Below are 20,397 nucleotides of genomic sequence, written 5' to 3'. Positions count from 1 at the left end.
AAGAAAAATGAGCAAAAGTGTTTTACAAGCAATATTAGCCAACAAGGCACATTTCTTCCATCTACATGCGTCAAACTTAGCAAAGCGTTTGTGTTTCTCTTGCTACTTGCTGATCCCACACAGTGGCTAATTGTCTTCGTCTCACAGGTCTGCCCAAGATGCTGGTCATCAGGAACTACTTTGGCGTGCCGAGTCCTGCTTCTGGTCCGGCGCTCTCCATCCAGACCGGAGACATCATCGAGTTAATATGTGCCGACCTACACAGCGCCTGGTGGCAGGTTAGACATGTTTCTCATCTCCTGATTGCTCATTTTAACCATCCCCAGATACTAATTCATTTGAAAATACATAGTGTTTACCATTCTGTAAAGTTTGACTTTAATTGTCAGTGTTTTACATCCAGGGAGTCCAAACAGCCTTAAAAAGTCTTAAACTCATATATTTAAAATGAAAGCCTTACAAATTGTGCTCTGACAGGAGCTACATAATCTATGTAGTTTACTGTTTTTCCTCTCTGGACTTTACTGGTACGCAAAGGTTTGAGTCCTGATATCTTCACTGCACTCTGTGATATACGGTAGTTGCAGCTATAGCTAGCTGCTAATTTTTTGTTTTTAAAGAAATTATTTGTTTTTCCATCAGTTATACAATCACAACATTTGTCTACCAAGGGTATAATAATGAGTACAAAGGAAATACTGTCAAGTGTAGAAAAGAAAATGTTCCGATTGATTTACAGTCTACATAGCTAAAACCAGCTGCTAACATAAGGCGCTTTTGCAATGTACGGAACGTTACGGCACGGAACGTTACGGTACGGAACGGTTCCAGCCCTGTTGTGTTCACATTACTTTGAGGGCGCCATCGAAGCGGTGCCGGACGTCATTATTTTTAAAACTATATAGTAGTGAGAGCCAGCTGTCAACGGAAAACAACGTCTGACTAACAACCAGCGGCCAATCAGCTGCTGGTTCTAAGCAGAACCGCTTGGCCGGCACGATTGGAACCACAGCTCTTGTGGTTCCATGGGGCCGGGTGGAACCGGTCGCAAGTTGTAATGCGAACACGCTCGGAACCGTTCCGTTCCGTGCGAAAGCGCCTATACTCTTGCTAGCTAGCTGGTTAGACATTCGTCTTTGTTACTGGATCACTTTTGTTGCCAACCCATACAATTTATTTATTTGCAATGTTTTTCTTGTGCGTGTGGATTTCTGTCATGTTACAGGCCTTAAAATCCATTCATAATGGTATTAAAAAGATCTTAAAAAGCCTTAAATTTGAGTTTTTGAAACCCGCAGGGCACCTTGCATATATAATCTGTTACAGATATGTTCACTTGGGTTGAAATAAATTCAGCCTTTCATAAATGTGACGACATCTCTGAACGAATTGCTCCACTTCTTCTCGCTAGCATTTTGACACTTTCTGCTAACAAGCAGCAAATACAAATGACATTCCAAGGCACAGTTGTTGCCCCAGCAGACAATTAAAAACACTGCTCTACACTTCTCAGCAGGAAGTCGGATTCCCAGACGCTGGATATGTTTGTTTATTGCCCACGCTTACTGTTAGGCGGAGGCGAATCAGGTTTGAACTTTTCTAGAACTGGCAAGATAAGCTCCTTCCTGGGAATTTTCTACCACAGCAGTCGCCAACCCGCGTGGACATGGAAGTCAGGCTGAGTCATAACTACATTACCTGATGGCTAAAAATGTAGCTTTTTTTTTTTTTTGTCACGGGTTTGGATTGCATCATATTGTGAAGTCTTGGCAAATCTCACTACATTTTGCACAAAAAAAAATCAGTTAATTATGTGGAAAAACTTTGGGTGTTTTTGTTTCCAGGGTTTGTGTAATTAGATTTTATTCAGCAGCAGTTATGAGTTTGTTTTGACAGGCCTTGTGACTGAAGTCATTATCAGAGCAAGCGCGCAGAAGACGGCAGAGCTTCCCGCTGTGCTGATAAGATGTCCTGAGGTTGCACAGATAGGAAAAGGAGGGCAACCAAATGGGCTTAGCATGCATGTTTCTGGAATGTCCCTTAAAAAAAAAAACCACACTTGTTCCTGGATTGCAAAATATAAGCTGCCTCGGGCTCCTTATCTAAACCTAGAAATCCCTAAAATGTCTAAATCTAGTTGGGAAAAGAGATCTCGAATGTGCTGCTGCTCCAGCTGCCAACATCCTTATTGCTTTGCAGCTTTTACAGAAAAGCACACTAAGGCTCTCTTTATAACTCAAGAAAACCTGATGTGTGGAAAATATATGCAAAGGACAAAGATCACATGCTTGTGTGTCTAAAAGGAAAAGGAAAAATCTTTAACGTTCCTGAACTCCTGGGAGGAAGGTCTCTAAAGTAAATGTGTAGGTTTTATTCAGTAGCGTGCATGAATAGTTTCAGGTCACAGGTCCAATGGTCCTGCTTGGGCTGCAGTTTCAGTGATCCAGTGAAACAGAAAATCCCTGCTGGTTTTTCTTTTTTCAGTGTTTGCAGCTGCAGGAGCAGCTTTTTCACTTTTTGATATTCTTTGGCATCATTGTTGAAAGCATTTGTGTCTAAATGTAAACCATCTAGATGTTGAGACGTGGCATAGTTGAAGAATTTGGAGCAAGTTATTATTATTTCACTCACTTGGCAAATTTCTGGGTTGTTTATGAATTTCCTTTCATGTGAGTCTGACATCTTTATTTAAAACTTTGGTGTTCTTTCTGGACAATGATCCCAAAAAGGCTTTAAGCTGGTTTTGAAAGGGATAAAGTGTCTCATTGTTACTCTTCAATGGCTTAAATTTAATTAAAAAGTAGCAGATTTTACTTAAAACAAAGTCCATGACATGAAACGAGCTTATTTAAATGAACTCTGCCAAGAAGAGTGGCCAAAAATTCAGTCAGAAATATTCCAGGACCTTCCAGAAATGTAGCTTTTTGAAGGTTTAAAAACTTGTAATCAACCTCAACTTATAACTAAGACTTTTATTCTTGTATTTATAACTTTAAATCTCATTATGATGTTTGTTCTCCTAATTATGACTTGAAAACTCATAGTTCTGACTTACAAATAAGAAATTATGACTTCAAAACACAATTACAATTTCATGTTGATGAACTCTGAGTTTTATCACCAAGGGAGGAATTAAAAAAAAAAAAAAACCTCATCCTCTTCCTCTCTTCCTGTCAGGAGTTATTCCAGCAACATCTAACCGCTGCCGTACATTTGTGCTGCCGCCTAATTGTTCTTGAGTTATGGAGACACAACCCGGCCAGATGTATGTAACACAATTATCTCTGCGTGCTTTCAGGGCAGGATCCTGTCGACGAAAGAGGCTGGCTTCTTTCCCAGCGACGCCGTGCGGCCGTGTCCGTGTGTAAGCAGCTTTTACTTCCAGTCCTGCCAGTAGCGATTCACGTAGCGGGCCACAATCTGGAGATACCAGGGGCTGCTGGGAGGGATGGCCACTGGGTTTTTCTGTTTCGAGGACGATTAGCATGTTTTACTTTTATGTGATGAAATGCAGTCATGTGAAGCAATTGGGAAACGCTGCAAGTATCGGCTAGTCATGCCACAATAAGTAGTTAAACTAATGACAAATGAAAATGATAGCTTCCACTTTTTTGAAGGGAGACTTTGTTTAGAGAGACATCGTGATCAATTTTATTTTTGGTTTTGTTTGTTTTATTTTGGTTATTTTAAAATGTCTTTTAGTTCAGGTACACATTTTAAGCTTATTAGCCTATGAGAGGGCTAATAAACTTGCATTATTATGCCATTATTAGTATTACTTGAAAATAGTCTCATAACAACTATACTATTGTTTATCGCAATAATTTCTGAGACAATTTATTGGTCAGCAAATTTTCTTATTGTGATTTGCTTATATGAGACCCACAATAGGCTTTTGCTACTGTAATCATGAAAAAGAAAGAGACTGCACAAGTTTAGCTTTTGTGCATTAGAGACTGTTTTTTTGTTTAATGAGTAAAACAAGGTTAATTAAATAAGTCACTTTCTTTCCAGGAGACAAAAAACACAAGAGTAGACATCAATTTGTGAATATATCTTCATTTTCTTCACATTGCTGTAAAAACCAAAACCAAGTTTTCAGACACAGTTTTGGTGAATGTAAAGATTTACTTATCTCAGATTTATACCTTTCTTCGCAGTTGCTTGTTTTGCATACATGCCACAGACAGACAGACTGTTACTTTCCATTTGCTGAAGTTCAGGCTGCATCAGAAACATGAGGTCCGCTGCAGATAACAGTCTTATCGCCGTATCTCAGTGCCGTAAAGATAAGGAGAGCATTGAGCAGTTTTACTTGTGGAGCAGCACCAAGTCAACTTGAAAACAGAACTGACGTCAAGCTATGTCGTTTTATGGGAGCAAAGGGGTGTGTGTGTGTGTGCATGCATGCATGCGTGTGTGTGTGTTGACCTGCCACAGGCTCACGTCTCTGCTGTTCCCTTCTTGCTGCAGGTGCCGAAGCCTGTTGATTACTCCTCGCAGCTATGGTGAGTTCACAAACGGCTGCCGTCCTTTGGGTTTGTTAGAAGGCTCAAATGTAAAGTCTTTTTTCATACGTTATGCGACCGAAAACAAAATCGTTTTTAAATGCAGAGGTACGAGGGATTCCTTTGGCTTTCGTGAATTTGCCGTTCAAAACTATTGAACTTGTTCACATTTGGTTATGTTACATAGGCAAAAACTTCAGCACATTTTAAAAAGGTTTTACATGACATATCGTAATGAAGAAGAGCCTTTTTTTTTTCCTTTTAAGTAAAAATCTGAAAAGTGTGGCATGCATTCGCATTGTGGATTGGAGAATCTGTTGACAGAATAGTTATTGTTTATGGAAGAATGAATTTACAACAGAAGACACACAGTGACACAATTTAATGGTTTAGGTAAAAAAAAACGGTTCATTTGTCAGAAAGAGTTGAAATTACAACTTTTCAAACCCGCAATTCCGATTTTTTCTTATTTATGACTTAAAGACTTGTAATGGACTTCAACTTATAACTACGACTTTTCTTCTTGCATTTATAACTTTAAATATCATAATTATGATGTTTATTCTCCTACTTATGACGTGAAAACTCAGAGTGATGACTTAAATATATGAAATTATGACTTTAAAACACAATTACAATTTCAAGTTGGACTTTTTTTTAGCCCCGGCTTTCAGTCTGACTAAGCTTGAGCTATTTTGCCAAACACACAATGTGCAAAGCTGGTACGTAAATCCTGAATGACCAACACTAGCCACATGACAAATTATAAAAAGCTAAAAACAGTAGGAATGGTTTTACAAGGCATTGAATGTTGGATAATGACAGCGAAAAGCTCCACTGAGCTAAAGGTAAACGATTAAAGTCTTTTTCTGTTTTACTGCTGTAGGTTTGCAGGTCCAATAGAGAGATTTCAGGCAGAAGCAGAACTCATCAACAGGGTCAACAGCACCTATCTGGTCCGCCACCGCAGCAAAGAGTTCACAGAGTACGCCATCAGCATAAAGTAAGTCTGCAGTCAGATAACACGAGTCTGTCGCCGTTTAATCTCTGTTGCGTTTCACTGAGTTAACTGGAACGCTGCCGACGTTCAGATGAGCCAACCTGTCTTTCCAAAGACCAAGATGATTATTGTCTTTTTCTTTTTTTTTTCTTTTACCCGCTGCTAGTTGACCGCATCTCTGTGGCTGCACTGTTATTTTTACTTAGCCAAACCACAGTATTGACCAGCTGCAGCTTTCATCCACGCCGCAGAACTTGACAGACTAATTTGCACCTTATCCGACGGGCAATGTGGCGATCGCCGTTCTCCAGGCCAAGCCTGCGGTTAGAGCAGCATGCCGACACCTCGCTCAGCTCCAACGTAATCATCATGGCTCGACGTAACAGCCACAGAAACAGACTCTGTGGTTTTTAATTAAAAGCGTACTGATGTTCTCGTGTCATCTTATAGTAGAACCTCCATCTTTAGAGCTTCGTCTTTCCACCTTCTGGTGCCATTCCAGCTATGAATCTTGTTTGGTGTGTAGATTTGCAAAATTAGTTCAGATTTGATTTGATGTTGAACTAAAACTTCAAGTCCTGCCACATTATAATTGGATTTACTGCCATCGTAATATCAGCGTGTGCAAAGAGTCGGGTTTATTTGCATAGCACATTTTATCAGCAAGGCACCTTTTACACCATAAAAGCAATTATGAAACGAACAATAAACATTACTTTTACAAAATCACCAAGCAAATACATCAAATATATTGGCTAATGTTCCAGTTGTTATTAATCAAAGGCAGATTTGAACAGGTGTGTTTTTAGCTTTGATTTAGAGGAAGTCAGTGTTTCAACAGATTTTTTTTCCATATTAGAGAAACATAGAAACTATACGCCTCCACCAAAAAACGCTTGAAAGTGTCACACACTCACACTTTAAATGCCAACCATATATTTGGTCAGTTGGACGGACTTTAGCTGCTCTTGTTGCCTGAATGTGGATGCATGTTTTTTCATTGGCTTACAGGAAGCGGTGAAGAAACTGAGGTTGTAACCGGTTGTTTCTGGCAGAGCTTTTGTTCTGTTTTCGCACAACATTATCGTTGATGGTCATCGTTGCTGAGAATTCGATCTTGTTTCCTTTGAGACCGCGTGCGAGTCGATCCGAGTTTGCAAGACGTTGGACGTCAGCCCAGTTCAGTAGGCTGGATTGAATCCTGTTTATGAGAGAGAACAGAGTACAGTATGTGGTGGAACACCTCTAATACAGTCCACCGATTAAATCACCTGGATTTTTCAACAAAATTGCTGGACAAAGTCAAACCGTCGACATCGTTGCTTACGAAGCAGCACAGCGAATGACCAATGTCCTTTATTTGCGCACAAAGCTTTCTATTCCGCTGGACTGTTGATGCAAACACAAGCATGCGACTCGGGGAAGTATTTACCCGACACCCATCACTCTCACAGTGTCACAAACTTCGGGGACCCCGGTGCATTAGAGGGACGGCCCAGGCTCTCCACCAGGGGCCACAGGCCGGCCACCGATCGATGGCAGTGATCAGAGAGGGAAATTACACTCATAACTTATTCAATGGCCCACAGGTACAACAACGACGTGAAGCACATAAAGATCCTGACCAAGGAGGGCTGCTACTACATTGCAGAGAACAAGAAGTTCAGGAGCATATTAGTGAGTCTTTTCCTTCTGTCCACTTTGTTTTTCTGTTTCTTATTAATGTTACCATACTGTTCATGTAATGAAGTGTCAACGACTGGTTTTAGTCTAACAATGTGCACTAAGTTAGCTCTAATTAGAGATGTGGAAACAGACCTTTTCTTTTTTTAATGGTAGACTCTGGATTTTCTAAAGTAAAAGGGTAAATTACTTCTGTTTACACTGATGTAAATGCGACTGTGTGCTTCTTCTGCATACAGGAGCTGATCGAGTACTACAAACACCACTCGCTTAGAGAAGGCTTCAAGAGTCTGGACACCACCCTGCAGTTCCCCTACCGCGAACCGGAGAACGCGGCTGTGCACCGCTTCAACCGATCAGGCAGCAACAGTGAGTACAACACACAAATGACCCAGTGTGATACTCTTTGCATTAACCCTACTACCACCGTTTCACAGTGTTATGACGTTAACATGAAAGTTATTTTAAAAAAGGGTGTAACAAGATCCAGCTGCTACAAACTAGTTTCACCATCAGTTCAGCCGTAACGCCCAGCTGACTGACGGTTCACGTGTGGGAATATTATTTTATTTTTTATTTTCATTCGTCTTTTTTAAGACAGTAGAATAGCTCATTATCAGAAATGGTATCCTACCAAAAACCTGCTGGTTTTTGGTAGGATGTTTTGTTGTGCCAACAGCAGAGGTGGGTAGAGTACCCGAAAATTGCACTCGTGTATCTTCAGCTTATTTTTACTCAAGATATACCTGATATACCTAAAAAACTTGTTTCATGTATAGGTTTGTCTTCGTATCTCCACATCTTTAACTTATGATTAGAAAATTACAAAAACACACTATTTCACTGATCATTGTGACATTTGACGCTTTATCGTGATTCTCATTAAAACTGGAACGGACCATGTTATGTTTATATTCATATATTTTCTTGTGGGAAAGAATAAACACCAAGGATACCTTTAATCGCCTGGCACCAAAGCCAGGTGACGAAGGGGAGGAAAAAAGAAGTTAAAACACTTACCCAGGCGATAGGTTGTCTGCAGAAAGCGCTGCCTCCTAAACGTGCTGCCTTAATTCAGATGGGAACGCCTTGGCGGCTTTTAAAGAGCTGCACAGCGATTCGCCGTTACCGGCAGCTCAGCCTCCTGTGATGTTAATCGGTTTTGACTCGCTGTCAGACGGCGGTGGGAGAATTCCCCGAGCATGGTATTAGATTTGATAACACTCCCTGGCTGATTACTGAAGATCAAATCAATTAGAGTTCCATGGGAACAGGATAATCTCAATAAATTAACATTCATAACCGGACTCGAAGTGTTAATATCTAATCCATAATCATTTGATATGTGCAACTACTTAAATCTATCATATTGTTTAGTCTTTGTGTATCTTGACTGTGCTTTGCAGTGGTATTTATACCCCTTGAGCTTTTTCACATTTTGTCACATTGCAGCCACAGACGTCAGTGTATTTTATTAGAAGTTGATGTGAGAGACCAATGCAGCGTAGAGTTGTGTATATTTGTATATAGCTCCTCTGTTGGGCCAAGTCTCTCCCGGCTCTAGTCAGCCATAAACTAACGATGTTTTCACATCTGATCAGTTCCAGTTCAATTGCAACGTCTGCTACATTTTCAGCTGCTGCGGTTCAATGACACGTTGTTTCAAATGAGCCAAACTAATTGAAATACCTGTTCACCTTGTTGCCTGTGGGGGCACTACACCAAGAACCACTGAAGGAGACGACAAGAAAACCACAAAAGAAGACACTGAGCGTAACGTCTTCACACAATGCAGGGGCATCAGACATTAGCAACTGCAAGATTTCTCTGTTGTCTTCAGCAAAAGACTGCGAACCATTTCTGCCGCTTGCGCTAGACATGCACACACATTGTGCTTCTATTTACCCAGAATGCCCTGCGCTACAGTGACTTTTGGAGTGACTTGGCATTCATATATGCATTTGAAACATGCCAGAGTTCACTTCAACCGAACCGAGACTTAGACCTGAGTTGGCTTCAGAGTTCGTTTGTGCATTCACACCTCTTCAAACGAACCGGACTTTCTAAACAGACAAACCGGAGTTTGCTGAAACTGGACTAAACATGGCTGGTGTGAATGCACCGTAAAACTTTCACCCCTCACTGGGTGCTCTGGATTTTATTTAACGGCATCCAACTAAAGCGAGCTGAGCACCAGTGGACGCCCCTCTTTTTTAAAAAATATATTTTTAGTTTTAACTGTCCACTTCACCACTAGCATAGCTGAATCATCCACTACTTTCTGCTGATCCCGTTAAAGTACAGTGAAGTGTTTGAACGTCGCAAAGTAACACAATGTGAATAAGCTCTGAGCTCCTGGGTATTTATTTATTTTTTTATTTTTTTTGCAAGACTCTGTATAAAGCACTGACAGGGGTGTTTGTAAAGTTCATGAACCGTCTGATGTTTCTACAAACACAGTTTTACTCCGTCAAGCAGCACAGAGACTGTCAGCATCACTGAAGGTTGTTGTGTTCTGTCAGCGGCTGAGCTGATGATTTCAGGAGCTGGATTTCCTTTTTCCTTTCCACCTTCACAAGAAAGAAACGCTTGTTCCTTTCGCGAACGAACCCAGCATCGCCTCCGAACAAAAGCGAGCACTTCAGACGCTTCAAACTGTACCGACGCACAAAAAAAATGCTGTTGATTATTTATGCATTCAGCCGCCGCAACTCTGCGTCTGTGTCATTACTGCGGCTAACCCCGATTTTCTCTGAGCATCCGGCTTTTATTTATCCGAGCTGAATGAAAGGAGACACCGTCGCTGATGTGGAAGTTTACAGGTGTAGCTGGCGTGTGAGCTTGAACGCAGCATTTTAATGAGATCATGTTTAGAGGCGAATGCATCCTCAGACTTTCACCTCAGGAGTGATTATGAGACGAAATAAAAAAGGAGGTTCTCGTGACGCGGAAACACGAGGAGCGACGTTTTCGGGACACTTTTCCGTTTCAATCGCTTTTATTTTCTGTCTCATTAGCTTGTTTGAATGTTTCTGGGTTGGGAAAAAAAGGGAAGAATTGCTACCAGTTAACCGACGAACAGGAAGCAGCTTGCCTTATCAAAGCCTGCTGTTTCCATGTTCACGGCGCACAAGCTGAGAAACGCCATCAAACCCGTTGTGTGAGCCGCTCATCAGTGGGTAATGAAAAATCTGACATCACAACGAGCATTAAATAAGATCCCATCTGAAGCCCACGTGCCGCTGCGCGCTCGCCGCCGGTCGCGTTCAGGGGCGCGTCGGAAATGCGAACAGATTGCGCGAGGCTGCTGGGTTTCTCCGTTCCCGCGGTTCAATCTCGGCTTCAAAGCTTCAAGTCGAGGCCGCTCCGGTCCAAATTTGTTTTGTTTTGTTCTGCCGAAGTCCTCCGTCTTTACAAGGCGAGCCCTTCCTCCCCCTCCCTTCTCCACTCCTGGAGCGCAGAATTCATTTCCTCGCTTTCACATTTAAATGACTTCTGTTTATGATTGCCGTCATTCCCAGAGCGCCGCTGGAGTGCTTCCTAATTAACGCTCGTGCTTTCTCCCGCGCTCTTTGGACGGCTTTCGTCGTGTGACAGCTGATTGATAACGCGACACCGCCAGTGTTAACTTAGAACATAAACAAACAGGACGCCATGGAGCGGCTTCAGCTCGCAGTCTGTGTGGGCACTCTTGGCTCATGATTGGATTCTTACACTCATCTTCACTTTCCCTCTCTCTCTCCCACGAAATGATGCGCTGCGTGTGTGTGTGTGTGTGTGTGTGTGTACTGATTCTCAGCAGTCACACAAATCAGATTGTTCAAAAATAAAGCATGTGAAATTCACCCGGCGTCTCGGCGGCTGTGCGATCCCTCTTCATATCGCTCGCACCCCGAAACCATCAGCGCTTGCTGAGCTGTCTCTAAGCGCCTTGATTAGAATTCATTTTAAAAACCACTAGAGCCCTGCTCTCCTTACAGCATATCAATAACTTGGGCCGGTTAACTCTCCTATTGCATTGTTCAAAGTGGAACATTTTTCACAAAGTTGGGGCATTTACTTGCCGCACTGGGAATTACAGTTTCACGTAGGCAAAGCTTGGCTGTATAGACTTTAGCTAGGTACATGGGCGGAGCTTCAGGGGTTTGTGGGAGGGCCATGGACCTCATGGTTGCTAAATACTTTACAAGACCGACTGAGTTTAGTGATGTAACAGGTATAAAATGTTGTGCTACATGATTGGCTTTATTTTCACTCTTATATTTAACTTTATGACATACAAAATTACAAGCAAATTACAAACGTGCCGCTGTGTTGTCCACTTGCTGCATACCTGGTTCAACGCGTCAACAATAAATCTACCTTCAGCAGTTTGCTAGCTGCTCCAGACTCTTGATAAAATGATCAGATCGCTCTCTGTGGTGCTGAACTGCTTTGGATTTGTGTTGTTTCATCACTAGTGACCAGTAGCCTGATGTTTCTATTTTGCTGCTAAATTGTTGAATAAATAATATCTGCTTTTAATTTGCTTTTTAAATTTTATACAGCCATCAGATTAGGCCAAAGTTGTTTTGTACCCAGTTAGCCTTCAAGTGTTAAATGAACACCTGATCGTTTATGTGACTTCTGCAGACGCTGACATCAGCATGGGGCACGTCTGTACTGAGGCAAAAGTTTTTGTTTCGAGATTGTATTGTAGTCTTGGATAACTTCTGTGATTGGCCAACTTCGTTTTTGACAACAAGCATCTCATCAGATCTTTTATTGAAGGAAAAATAAACCCAGAGGGGGTCAAGAGAAGCAGATCTCGCTTGTGCGTCAGATTCAAGGGCATACCAGAGACTCAATGCAAAAGTTCTGGCTCACAACTTTTGTATGTAAAAATAAAAAATAAAAATATAATAATAATTTGTAATTATCATGTTAAATCCCACCCCAAATTATCAGGAAGTCCATGTGGTTTGTAATTTGTTTTTCTGCTAGAGAAAATTGAGTTGCTGTAACAAGACTACATGATGCAGGAAGGCAATAAAGTTGTTGAAGATTATGCTCCTGAAATTGGTTACCTGTATGTACTTTACTCTCCATCAGCTCCTTTGTCGATGGAAATTATATTTAATGAGTTTGTCTTTAACCAACTTGAAGTTTCTATAGATGAAAAGCAAAGTTTTTATCAATTTTTTTTTCACCAATTGTGTAGTACTTCAATCACAAATGCGTTAAAATTCTTTGATTTAAATGAGAAACGTTGTTCCTAACCAAGATACAGGTGTATTTCTTTGACTCAAAATTGGTCCGATTGAACATTTCTAACTGACTTCCAAGTCCGGTATTTTGTAATCCTGTGGCATTTCAAGAACGATTATAGTCTAACAATGGTTCCCGTGACCTTTAAAAGAGAAGCGGGCCCACAGATTGACGGGCATTGTACAATAAATCGGGTATAAAAGCCGGATGAACTGCAGCAACAAGGGCTCAGGGGGGATCAGCCTTTGAACTTCATTTTACCCCTTCAGCCCCCGATGTTCTGGATCTGTGTATTCGGGAACTAAACCTACCTGCACTACTTTTCCTTGAGGTTTTCAATTATAACACCTTCTGGATGTCTTCTGGTGGGCGTTGAGGACAATTTGATTTCACTCCGCTTATGGGCTTAAGGGCTGAAATCAGGCAAAACGACGAGGAATCACCAGCACACTTACAGAACAGCACAACGTTAAGCATTTGGGTTCCTATTTGAGTTGAACAGTCGATGACTGGCTGAAGTCTGTGCATGGGATAAAAAGAGAGTAAATACGGCGAAGGGCATGCACTAGTTTCTACCAAACATGCATTTGAAATAGAAAAATCCAGGTTTGGAGTGTTTTGAAAACATGTTTCATTTATCTCCTTTGCTTCTCTTTCCTTCTGCCACCCTCTTACTTCCCCCTTTCCCGCATCTCTGCGACCCCCCCATCCCCTCCTCACCTCCTGCCTGGCCCCGCCCCACCCCGCCATAGCTCCATTGCTCTGCGGCCTCTCTCTCGTAACTCCTGCCGGCTACAGCTTTGTGCCTCCTTCCTCTGCTCCCTTCTGGTCAGGTACAGGTATAGCTTCACTCCATTTCTCTCTCTCTCTCTCTCTTCTCCTCCTCTCAACGCCGCCGAAGGCTGCTTAGCATGCTATCCCGCAGCCCGGCGCCTTCGCATCATCGCACGAACCTCGGCTTTTGCACCCTTTCATCTGGCCTCCCGTTGCAGCGCTTCGACTCTCGCGTCGTCGCGCGTGCACACCCGTCGCCCTACGTGTTTTGTTTGACTACTGCATGTACAGTATGTGAGGTTCATGTGTTTTGTTTTTGCATGTTATACTGCTTTTGAAAAAAAAAAGGAAAAAGACCTGGCATGTGAGGCATTTTATTCATTTATTTTTTTAGCTTTTATGTAGCTGTGTCTGATGTGTGTGTGTGTGTGCGCCTGTGGGTCCGTCCGTCAAAGAAAAGGTGGAAGTGTCCAAGTTCGCAGAGCCTCTCTATATTAGATATTCTATCCCCACGGCCAGGTTGTAGAGGTCTGACATCCCATTTCAACCTGTCAGCTTAGCCTGGGCAGAGCGGGCGGTCTGGACAACAGGAGAGGCGGCAGGGTGGGATGGAGCTTTGGTAACTGGCTCTACCTGCTCCACATCTGTCTCGCACTGTTTTCTCCTCAACAGGACACATTTATTCTCTATCTCTCACACACACACACACACACACACACACATGCGTCAAGACACCGGAGCTGGTCTTCGTCTGTGAAAACTAGTTGGAACTCAGATAGTGTTTTCTTAAAGAGGTTTTCAAGTCCGATATCAAGTATTGGTATGTATCTAGGAATAATATCTAACAGATTAGTATAAAGAACTAAATACTGATCAAATGTATTTATTTAGTCAATCAAATTTTCTTCAGTGAGTCCTGCAGCAAAGTGCTTTCTGTTGATTCAGGGATAAAAATGAAGCAAGGAGCTAAAATATTAGTAGAAACATAAAAATGGCAAAATGCTACATTTTACTAAAATTCTAAATAAATGTGTCTGATCACCTAAAGCTTGTTCTACCATTTGGCACTTTTTGGCACTTTTCTTTTTTTTTTATTCTAAATTATAGAAATGCTTCTGTTATCTTCATCAATTGTCAAAAGTTGTGACATAATTTGATTAGCTCTTTTTTTCACAAATGTACTTGGATTGTTCCATCTATTTTCATGAGATGTTCTGCTGCTGCAATGAAACATTAATGAAAATACTTATTTTAAAGCAATTAACACGTTTTATAGGGGTGGGCATTAAAGGGGGAAAAGTTTTTCTTAAACCTTTTCAGTTCTTTGAACTCATCTAAAGCTCGTTTCCACTCCTGCGTCCACATCAGTCGGACCGTCTGTACGTGTTTGTTTGTTCATACCTGTTGTGGAAATGTCGCCACGTTTGAACGTTTCTTCTGAAATGTGTTTTTCTTTTTTTTTTTTTTTTTTCCGTTTTTCGCCCCAAGTGCTGACGCCCAAAGTGATCGGCGTGGCCATAGCGCGGTACGACTTCAGCTCCAGAGACACCCGGGAGCTGTCGCTGCAGGAGGGCGACGTGGTGAAGATCTACACCAAGTCCGGAGCCAACGGCTGGTGGCGGGGCGAGGTCAACGGCCGGGTGAGTGTCACCCCGGCAACGCTGAGTGATAAATCAGAGGAGAAGAAAGTTGGACTGCGGGAGCAGCTTCATGCTTTTTATTTTTCTTTTAATTTTCTGGATCCAGCCCCCAAATGCTAACACTGTAGCTTTGAATTGGATTCCTTAAAGAAGTTTAAATGTTTCTAAAATTCACCGTAGAGTTCCCTGTTAATGAACTCTTTACTCTTGTATTGATTTGAGAAGATATTTTGGTGAATATTTTACTCCGCAAGGACCCAGAAAACATTCCTGTCCACTTTTCATGGCTCGTTCTTCAGTGTGTTGTTGTTTACGCCTAAATCCGTAAAAGCCAATCCCGGCAGAGCTCTCCACACACATTACCGAGAGACGTCGGGGTCAGAATGCAGGAAACCCCCCGCAGTGTGCGCCGACTCTCTGCATTTCAGCAAGGAGAGTCTGGAAGTGTTGCTGTGTTTGCGTTTCGATCCTCTGCTCAGCCAGATGTTGAGTGTTTACAGTGAAGGGAAGCTAAAGAGAGCTGTTTGTCCCAGGGAAGGCAGTGGAAACCAGCTGGTGTAACTCGCTGTGACAAACATCTCTCTATTTTAGAAGCTTTTCTGTAAATTATAAGATTAGAATGTGATAAAAACAACAATATGTTGATAATTAGTTGTTTTTACTTGATGTCACCTGTAGGCACAGATAGACACTAGGTGGTGCTAGAGCACCTGCCCTTTTTCTTCTGGACAAAAGAGTGCCCTTCTGAAATCTTTATTTTTTTCATAGTGCAGCATATGACCTGTAATTAATTTCACAGTACTAAGGCAGAACTTGCTGTAAATGCAATAATTTATGCTTATTTATACTCTATACTTTTCACACTTGGTGTCATTGCAGCTCTACGTTGTGTTGCGTCAAAGAAAATTTCTGTAAAATGCGTGTGAGTTTATAGATGTGACATTAAATGTGAGAAAAATGACTACTTTTGGAAGCTACTGTATGTAAAAAAAAAAGTTTTCATTAAATAACCGTGTTACCTTTTTTAGCTCACGCAGCACTAAGGAAGCTCGCTAGGAATTTCACAGCAAGAAAAGAGAGACGGGGAAAAAATTACAGGATCTCAGAATGAAATTGTAGCTTCTCATCTTGGGAAAGCAATTTTCAGAACGATATTCCGTATCTTTCAGTGGCGGCATTGCTAATCTTGCTCTCCAAAATCGACTTTTGATCTTTGGATTTTTGCGGTTGTGATTCATCTGCAGCTTAAGCAGCTTCACTTCACTACTGCCGAGTTGGAGTTTTAAATTAAAACACCGGCGGAGAGGTGACGGTAATCAGCCTGTTGGTTCGTGTTAAAAGCCGAATGAAAGGACGAGGGTTCTCAATCCGTCACTTATTCTCCTTCCTTTCTCCCTCAGGTCGGTTGGTTTCCGTCTACGTACGTGGAGGAGGGCGAGGAGTGAGCCGACCGACCAGCTGGATTGGAAAAAAAGAGAAAGAAGACTAAGCAGCGCGGCCGCTCGACTTTCCTACACGACACCCTGCTGCCTCAAACTGCCCCAGCGGCCTTCGGCTGACTGAAAGGGCTACAGTGGGCCGCGGTCCCAAACAAGCCCCATCATTTCTGCTCGACTCGGTGCAGCGGAGCAGCCTGACCGTCGAGGGGAAATGAGCTCGGCTGATGCTCCCTCTCTCCAACCCTTCATCCGTCGCTTCGTTTCTTCCCCACCGGCCTGCCGCCATCTGCCCATCTCAGCTCCCACTTTCTCCCACAAGCAAAGACTCGGATGCCATCAACTACTGGCTCTCTAAGGAGTCCCTCTATGTGAAGTTTTTCTTTTTTCTGTTTGGATTTTATTTCACTCTGGATGGATTCCAGCCGGTTGTGACCTTGCTCGTGTGTTTGTACTACAAACGCAGGCCGTTATTGACGACTCGGATTCATTCGCACCTCCCTCCTTCCTCCATCAGATTGCGATCGCAGCATCGTCGAGCTCTTACTGGAGGAATGGAGGGGAGCGGGCGGGGGTGGTGGCGACGGTGTCGGATAGCGTCGCCGCACAGCTGCCAGCGATTGATCGCCATTGTTCCCATTTTCCTCGCTCTTTATCTCCGAGCCGAGCCTCTCGTGTTGTTCGTCGTCCCGGCCGTGAACGATCCTCCCGCTCCTATCGGTGGCGGCTTCTGTCAACAGGAGCCCGTCCGCCGGGGGTTTATCTTATTGTGGGCATTAGCTACCTGTCAGGAAGAGACAGCCGAGCCCGCACTTACGAATGGTTTCTTCAGCTTCGACCTCGCCGGGGGCGATGGCTGACTCGCTGTTCGCTGGCTGCCAAAGGTCTTCATACCCCTTGAACTGCTCCACATTTTTGAGACGTCTCAGACAAAGTTAGAAACTTGTTTTGCCCCAGTTTCTCTGACACTCCTCAATAAAAATGCAGGTCCACTAACTTGGAGTTGGTTCCACTAACTCAATTTTAAGACTTTTGAAGACCAAATACAAATTTAAGGTCTGTATCTTCACAGAAATGTAAAAAATAGTAATTCTACATTATATTACCAGTGAATCACATTATATTATTCATATTTTATATAGTAATACTGCTGAGGTTTTTTTTTTTTTGCACAGAATGAATGTAGCAACGTGTGTGTGGCCAACAGAAGTGAGCCGGTGGCAAAGATGGATGTAGGCGATAAATTTACACTCGAACCTGATAGACATAAAAAATCTAGCTAGCTAGCTGAGCCAAATTAGCAGCTAGTAGCTGTAGCCTCAACCGCTTGGAGTCACAGAACACAATGCAGACGTCTGAGTGCGACTCAAACTGAAAAGTTGGACAAAAAATAAACTGCATACAATACACATTTTTAAAAATAGTTTTATTGTATAGCCAACTTACATTTTTTCCAACGAGTTTAAAACATTTTAAGGCCTTAATTTCAAAAAGTCTTACCGCTGAGGCTTTTTAAGGATGCGTGGAAATCCTGTTTTAGAGTTTTATGTTCAACTTCACATGTGGAATAGTTGAATGGGTGTGAATACCTTTGCACATTTATCCTATGTTGTCCTGATTTATCTTCAACACGAAATCCTTTTCCAAGCAAAACTTGTACTTTTCTTCCATTTTTTTATATCATTTATAATCCTCTCTGGAGGTCAAGCGCTAGGCGACCAATCACGAGCCAGTCTAATTTCTGTTCAGGCAACCAGAACACTATGTTGAATTTTTATTTTTTAATTTTTGTTATTGTTTTTACTCTGCTTTACTACTTCTTTTCCTGACATATTTGGATCTTTGCGTTCTGCCTCCCTAGCAGCCCACCACACCAGAGGCTGTACTTGTAGACGTAGGAAAGTGCGTTTGAAGATGAAGTTGCGGAGCTGAGATTGAAATTTAACCGAGATCAAGGCAGCTGTCACATTTGAAAATCAGCCCCGAGGCGATTCCTTCACTCCTCATCTCCCACCCATCCCCCCACCCCACTGTCACATCTTCATTGTGTCGACGCCAACTCGCATTGTGCCACGGTGTCGGTTAATGGTTTCCATTGTGACTGTTTTGTGGACTTAATGGGTCCATTACGTGTGAAAGTCACGAATAACACCCTGCCACATCTGACACTCGCCACTTTTATCTTTTTTTTTTTCTTTTTTTTTTTTTGTTCGTCAAGAACGAGTCACATTAATGAGTCCTATTTTTTTTTCTTCTTCTTTTTTTAATGGCTTTCAAATCAACAATGTCAATAATTGACCACCAGATGGAAGCATCCTAAACGCAGCTCTTAAAGTCTGGAGATGACGTCATATGATTAGGAGGAGGAGGAAACTGGTTTGAATTTCTCAGTAAATCATATTTCTGTTTTGGCTTAAAATTTTAATTTATGAATTTCTGCTATGTTGAATATTAACCCTGAAAATCTTCCTCCAATAATATCGCCAGGAAAACAGAGACCTTCCTTATATAGATAGATCACACCTTCCTTTTGAAAAAAATAAATAAATAAAAATGGAGCCGGTTCTCTAATCACAGACTCCAGTAATCCACTCCCGCTCTTCCTCCTCCTCTTCCTCGGCCTATTTGACCTCTGACAGCAGGGCCATTTAAAGCTGCAGGCCTTCCTCTCCCCTCTCCTTTTTTTTCTTTTTGGAGCGCAGGAGGGATTGGTAGGAGGCTCAAGGGTATCTGTGATCTAATCATTACACCATCTCCTCACCTCGGCGACCCCGCCGCATTCATCTCTCCGTCGGCTCCCGCCTCCGTCTCTCCGTGTCACCCCTCTGTCTTCCCCTCCCTTGTTTCCCCGCCCGCCTCTCGTCCAATCTCTTGCGGAGATGCTTCCCTGCGCAAAGCGTTGACCGGTTTTAATTTGACCTCAGATGAACTTTATGCCAATTTTATCGGAGATGATTTCTGCATGTGCAGAAAGAACTTCAGAGTGACCATGCAGACTCCCGTCATTTCTTTTCACCTTCAGGTCCGTCGTGATGGACGTTTGCATTCAGATGTGTCGTGTGTGTGTGTTGTGTGTGTTTTGTTATGCCAGTAAAGCCAAAGATGTATGCTGTATCTGCCGTCTCTCGTAACCACGGTACCCAACCACTGAGGCCTGACTCTAAAACGGTGCAATCCTGACTGTAGCAGAACCCTGTATTGTTGCTGTATTATACTGTAAATGATGTACATAGAGCGGAATAAAGATATACACTGCTTCTTCTAATGTCTTGATGTATCGGTTTTCTTCTTTGTTGTGAATTGGATGAAACGGTGTGTTTAATTTAGTTCGGAAGTGACTTTTAGACCTGGTGGTATGTTGAAGGTGTACAGACAGTTCATGGGGAAAAACTTCTTTTTTTTAAGTGCATTCAGAAAAACCTTGCAAGAACAGACAGAAATATATTCTACATTTAATCTCCAGCTTTCATTTCATTCTTAATCCGTATTTTAACGTGATGTTGATCCACCACTTTCAGCTGTAACAAAGTTGGAAAACGTTCCAATGGGTTTAGTGGTCGGTTTGTGGGAATTTTAAGCCATTCTTCCGAAAGTGCATATCTGAGATCAGACACTCATGTTGGACGAGAAGGCCTGGCTTGTAGTCGCCGCTGTAAGTCATCCCAATATTTTTCTGTCACCATGAGATCATTAAAAATATTGAATAAATATTAAATATTCTTTAATTTTTTTTTTTAGAAAAGATGAGACGAAAACTGTGAAGGGAGCCTGAAAAGTCACCATAGGAGGTTTAGAAAATTAGCTTTCTTAAGATCTATTTTGAAAGAGCAAAATGTCAAATTCTCCTGAGACACAGTGGCAAACATGAGAAAATCCGAGTACAACAATATTAACCGCATTTAATTAACAAAATCTTCCTTTACAGGACAAGCAAATCCCCTGTAAGGTCTGCAGTCATTAGGAAATTCTTGTTATATTTTAAATAAATCTTTTTTCTTAAATAAATAGATTTAAGAAAAAATTATTTCTTTAGGCATAACTGCAATAGAAGTTCATGGATAATTTTTAATTAACGAACATTTTTAAAGAAACCTTTGAGACTCTGAAAA

The 20,397-nt window shown here is 42.0% G+C and overlaps 1 protein-coding gene across 3 annotated transcripts in view; it reads left to right on the top strand.

Annotated features, from left to right (window-relative positions):
- Nucleotides 1-19,553, top strand: part of vav3a (vav guanine nucleotide exchange factor 3a) — a 106,424-nt gene extending 86,871 nt beyond the window's left edge. For 2 of the 3 annotated variants that reach the window (XM_015002707.2, XM_088001252.1), the window contains 8 exons: nucleotides 148-278; nucleotides 3,299-3,364; nucleotides 4,474-4,508; nucleotides 5,395-5,511; nucleotides 7,098-7,185; nucleotides 7,431-7,560; nucleotides 14,701-14,852; nucleotides 16,253-19,553. In XM_015002707.2, coding sequence (XP_014858193.2) covers nucleotides 148-278; nucleotides 3,299-3,364; nucleotides 4,474-4,508; nucleotides 5,395-5,511; nucleotides 7,098-7,185; nucleotides 7,431-7,560; nucleotides 14,701-14,852; nucleotides 16,253-16,297 — 764 coding nt within the window. In that variant the 3' untranslated portion in view covers nucleotides 16,298-19,553. Of the gene's footprint in view, nucleotides 1-147; nucleotides 279-3,298; nucleotides 3,365-4,473; nucleotides 4,509-5,394; nucleotides 5,512-7,097; nucleotides 7,186-7,430; nucleotides 7,561-13,190; nucleotides 13,278-14,700; nucleotides 14,853-16,252 lie in introns of all 3 variants that reach the window. The other variant, XM_015002705.2, reaches the window with a different exon arrangement.
- The last annotated feature ends 844 nt before the right edge of the window (nucleotides 19,554-20,397 follow it).

The sequence above is a fragment of the Poecilia mexicana genome, unplaced genomic scaffold (genome assembly GCF_051168715.1).
Source record: "Poecilia mexicana isolate PSO_F unplaced genomic scaffold, ASM5116871v1 scaffold_20, whole genome shotgun sequence".
Taxonomy (NCBI): domain Eukaryota; kingdom Metazoa; phylum Chordata; class Actinopteri; order Cyprinodontiformes; family Poeciliidae; genus Poecilia; species Poecilia mexicana.
Note: the sequence above shows the minus strand (reverse complement) of the source record. Positions and strands in the feature narration are given on the sequence as shown.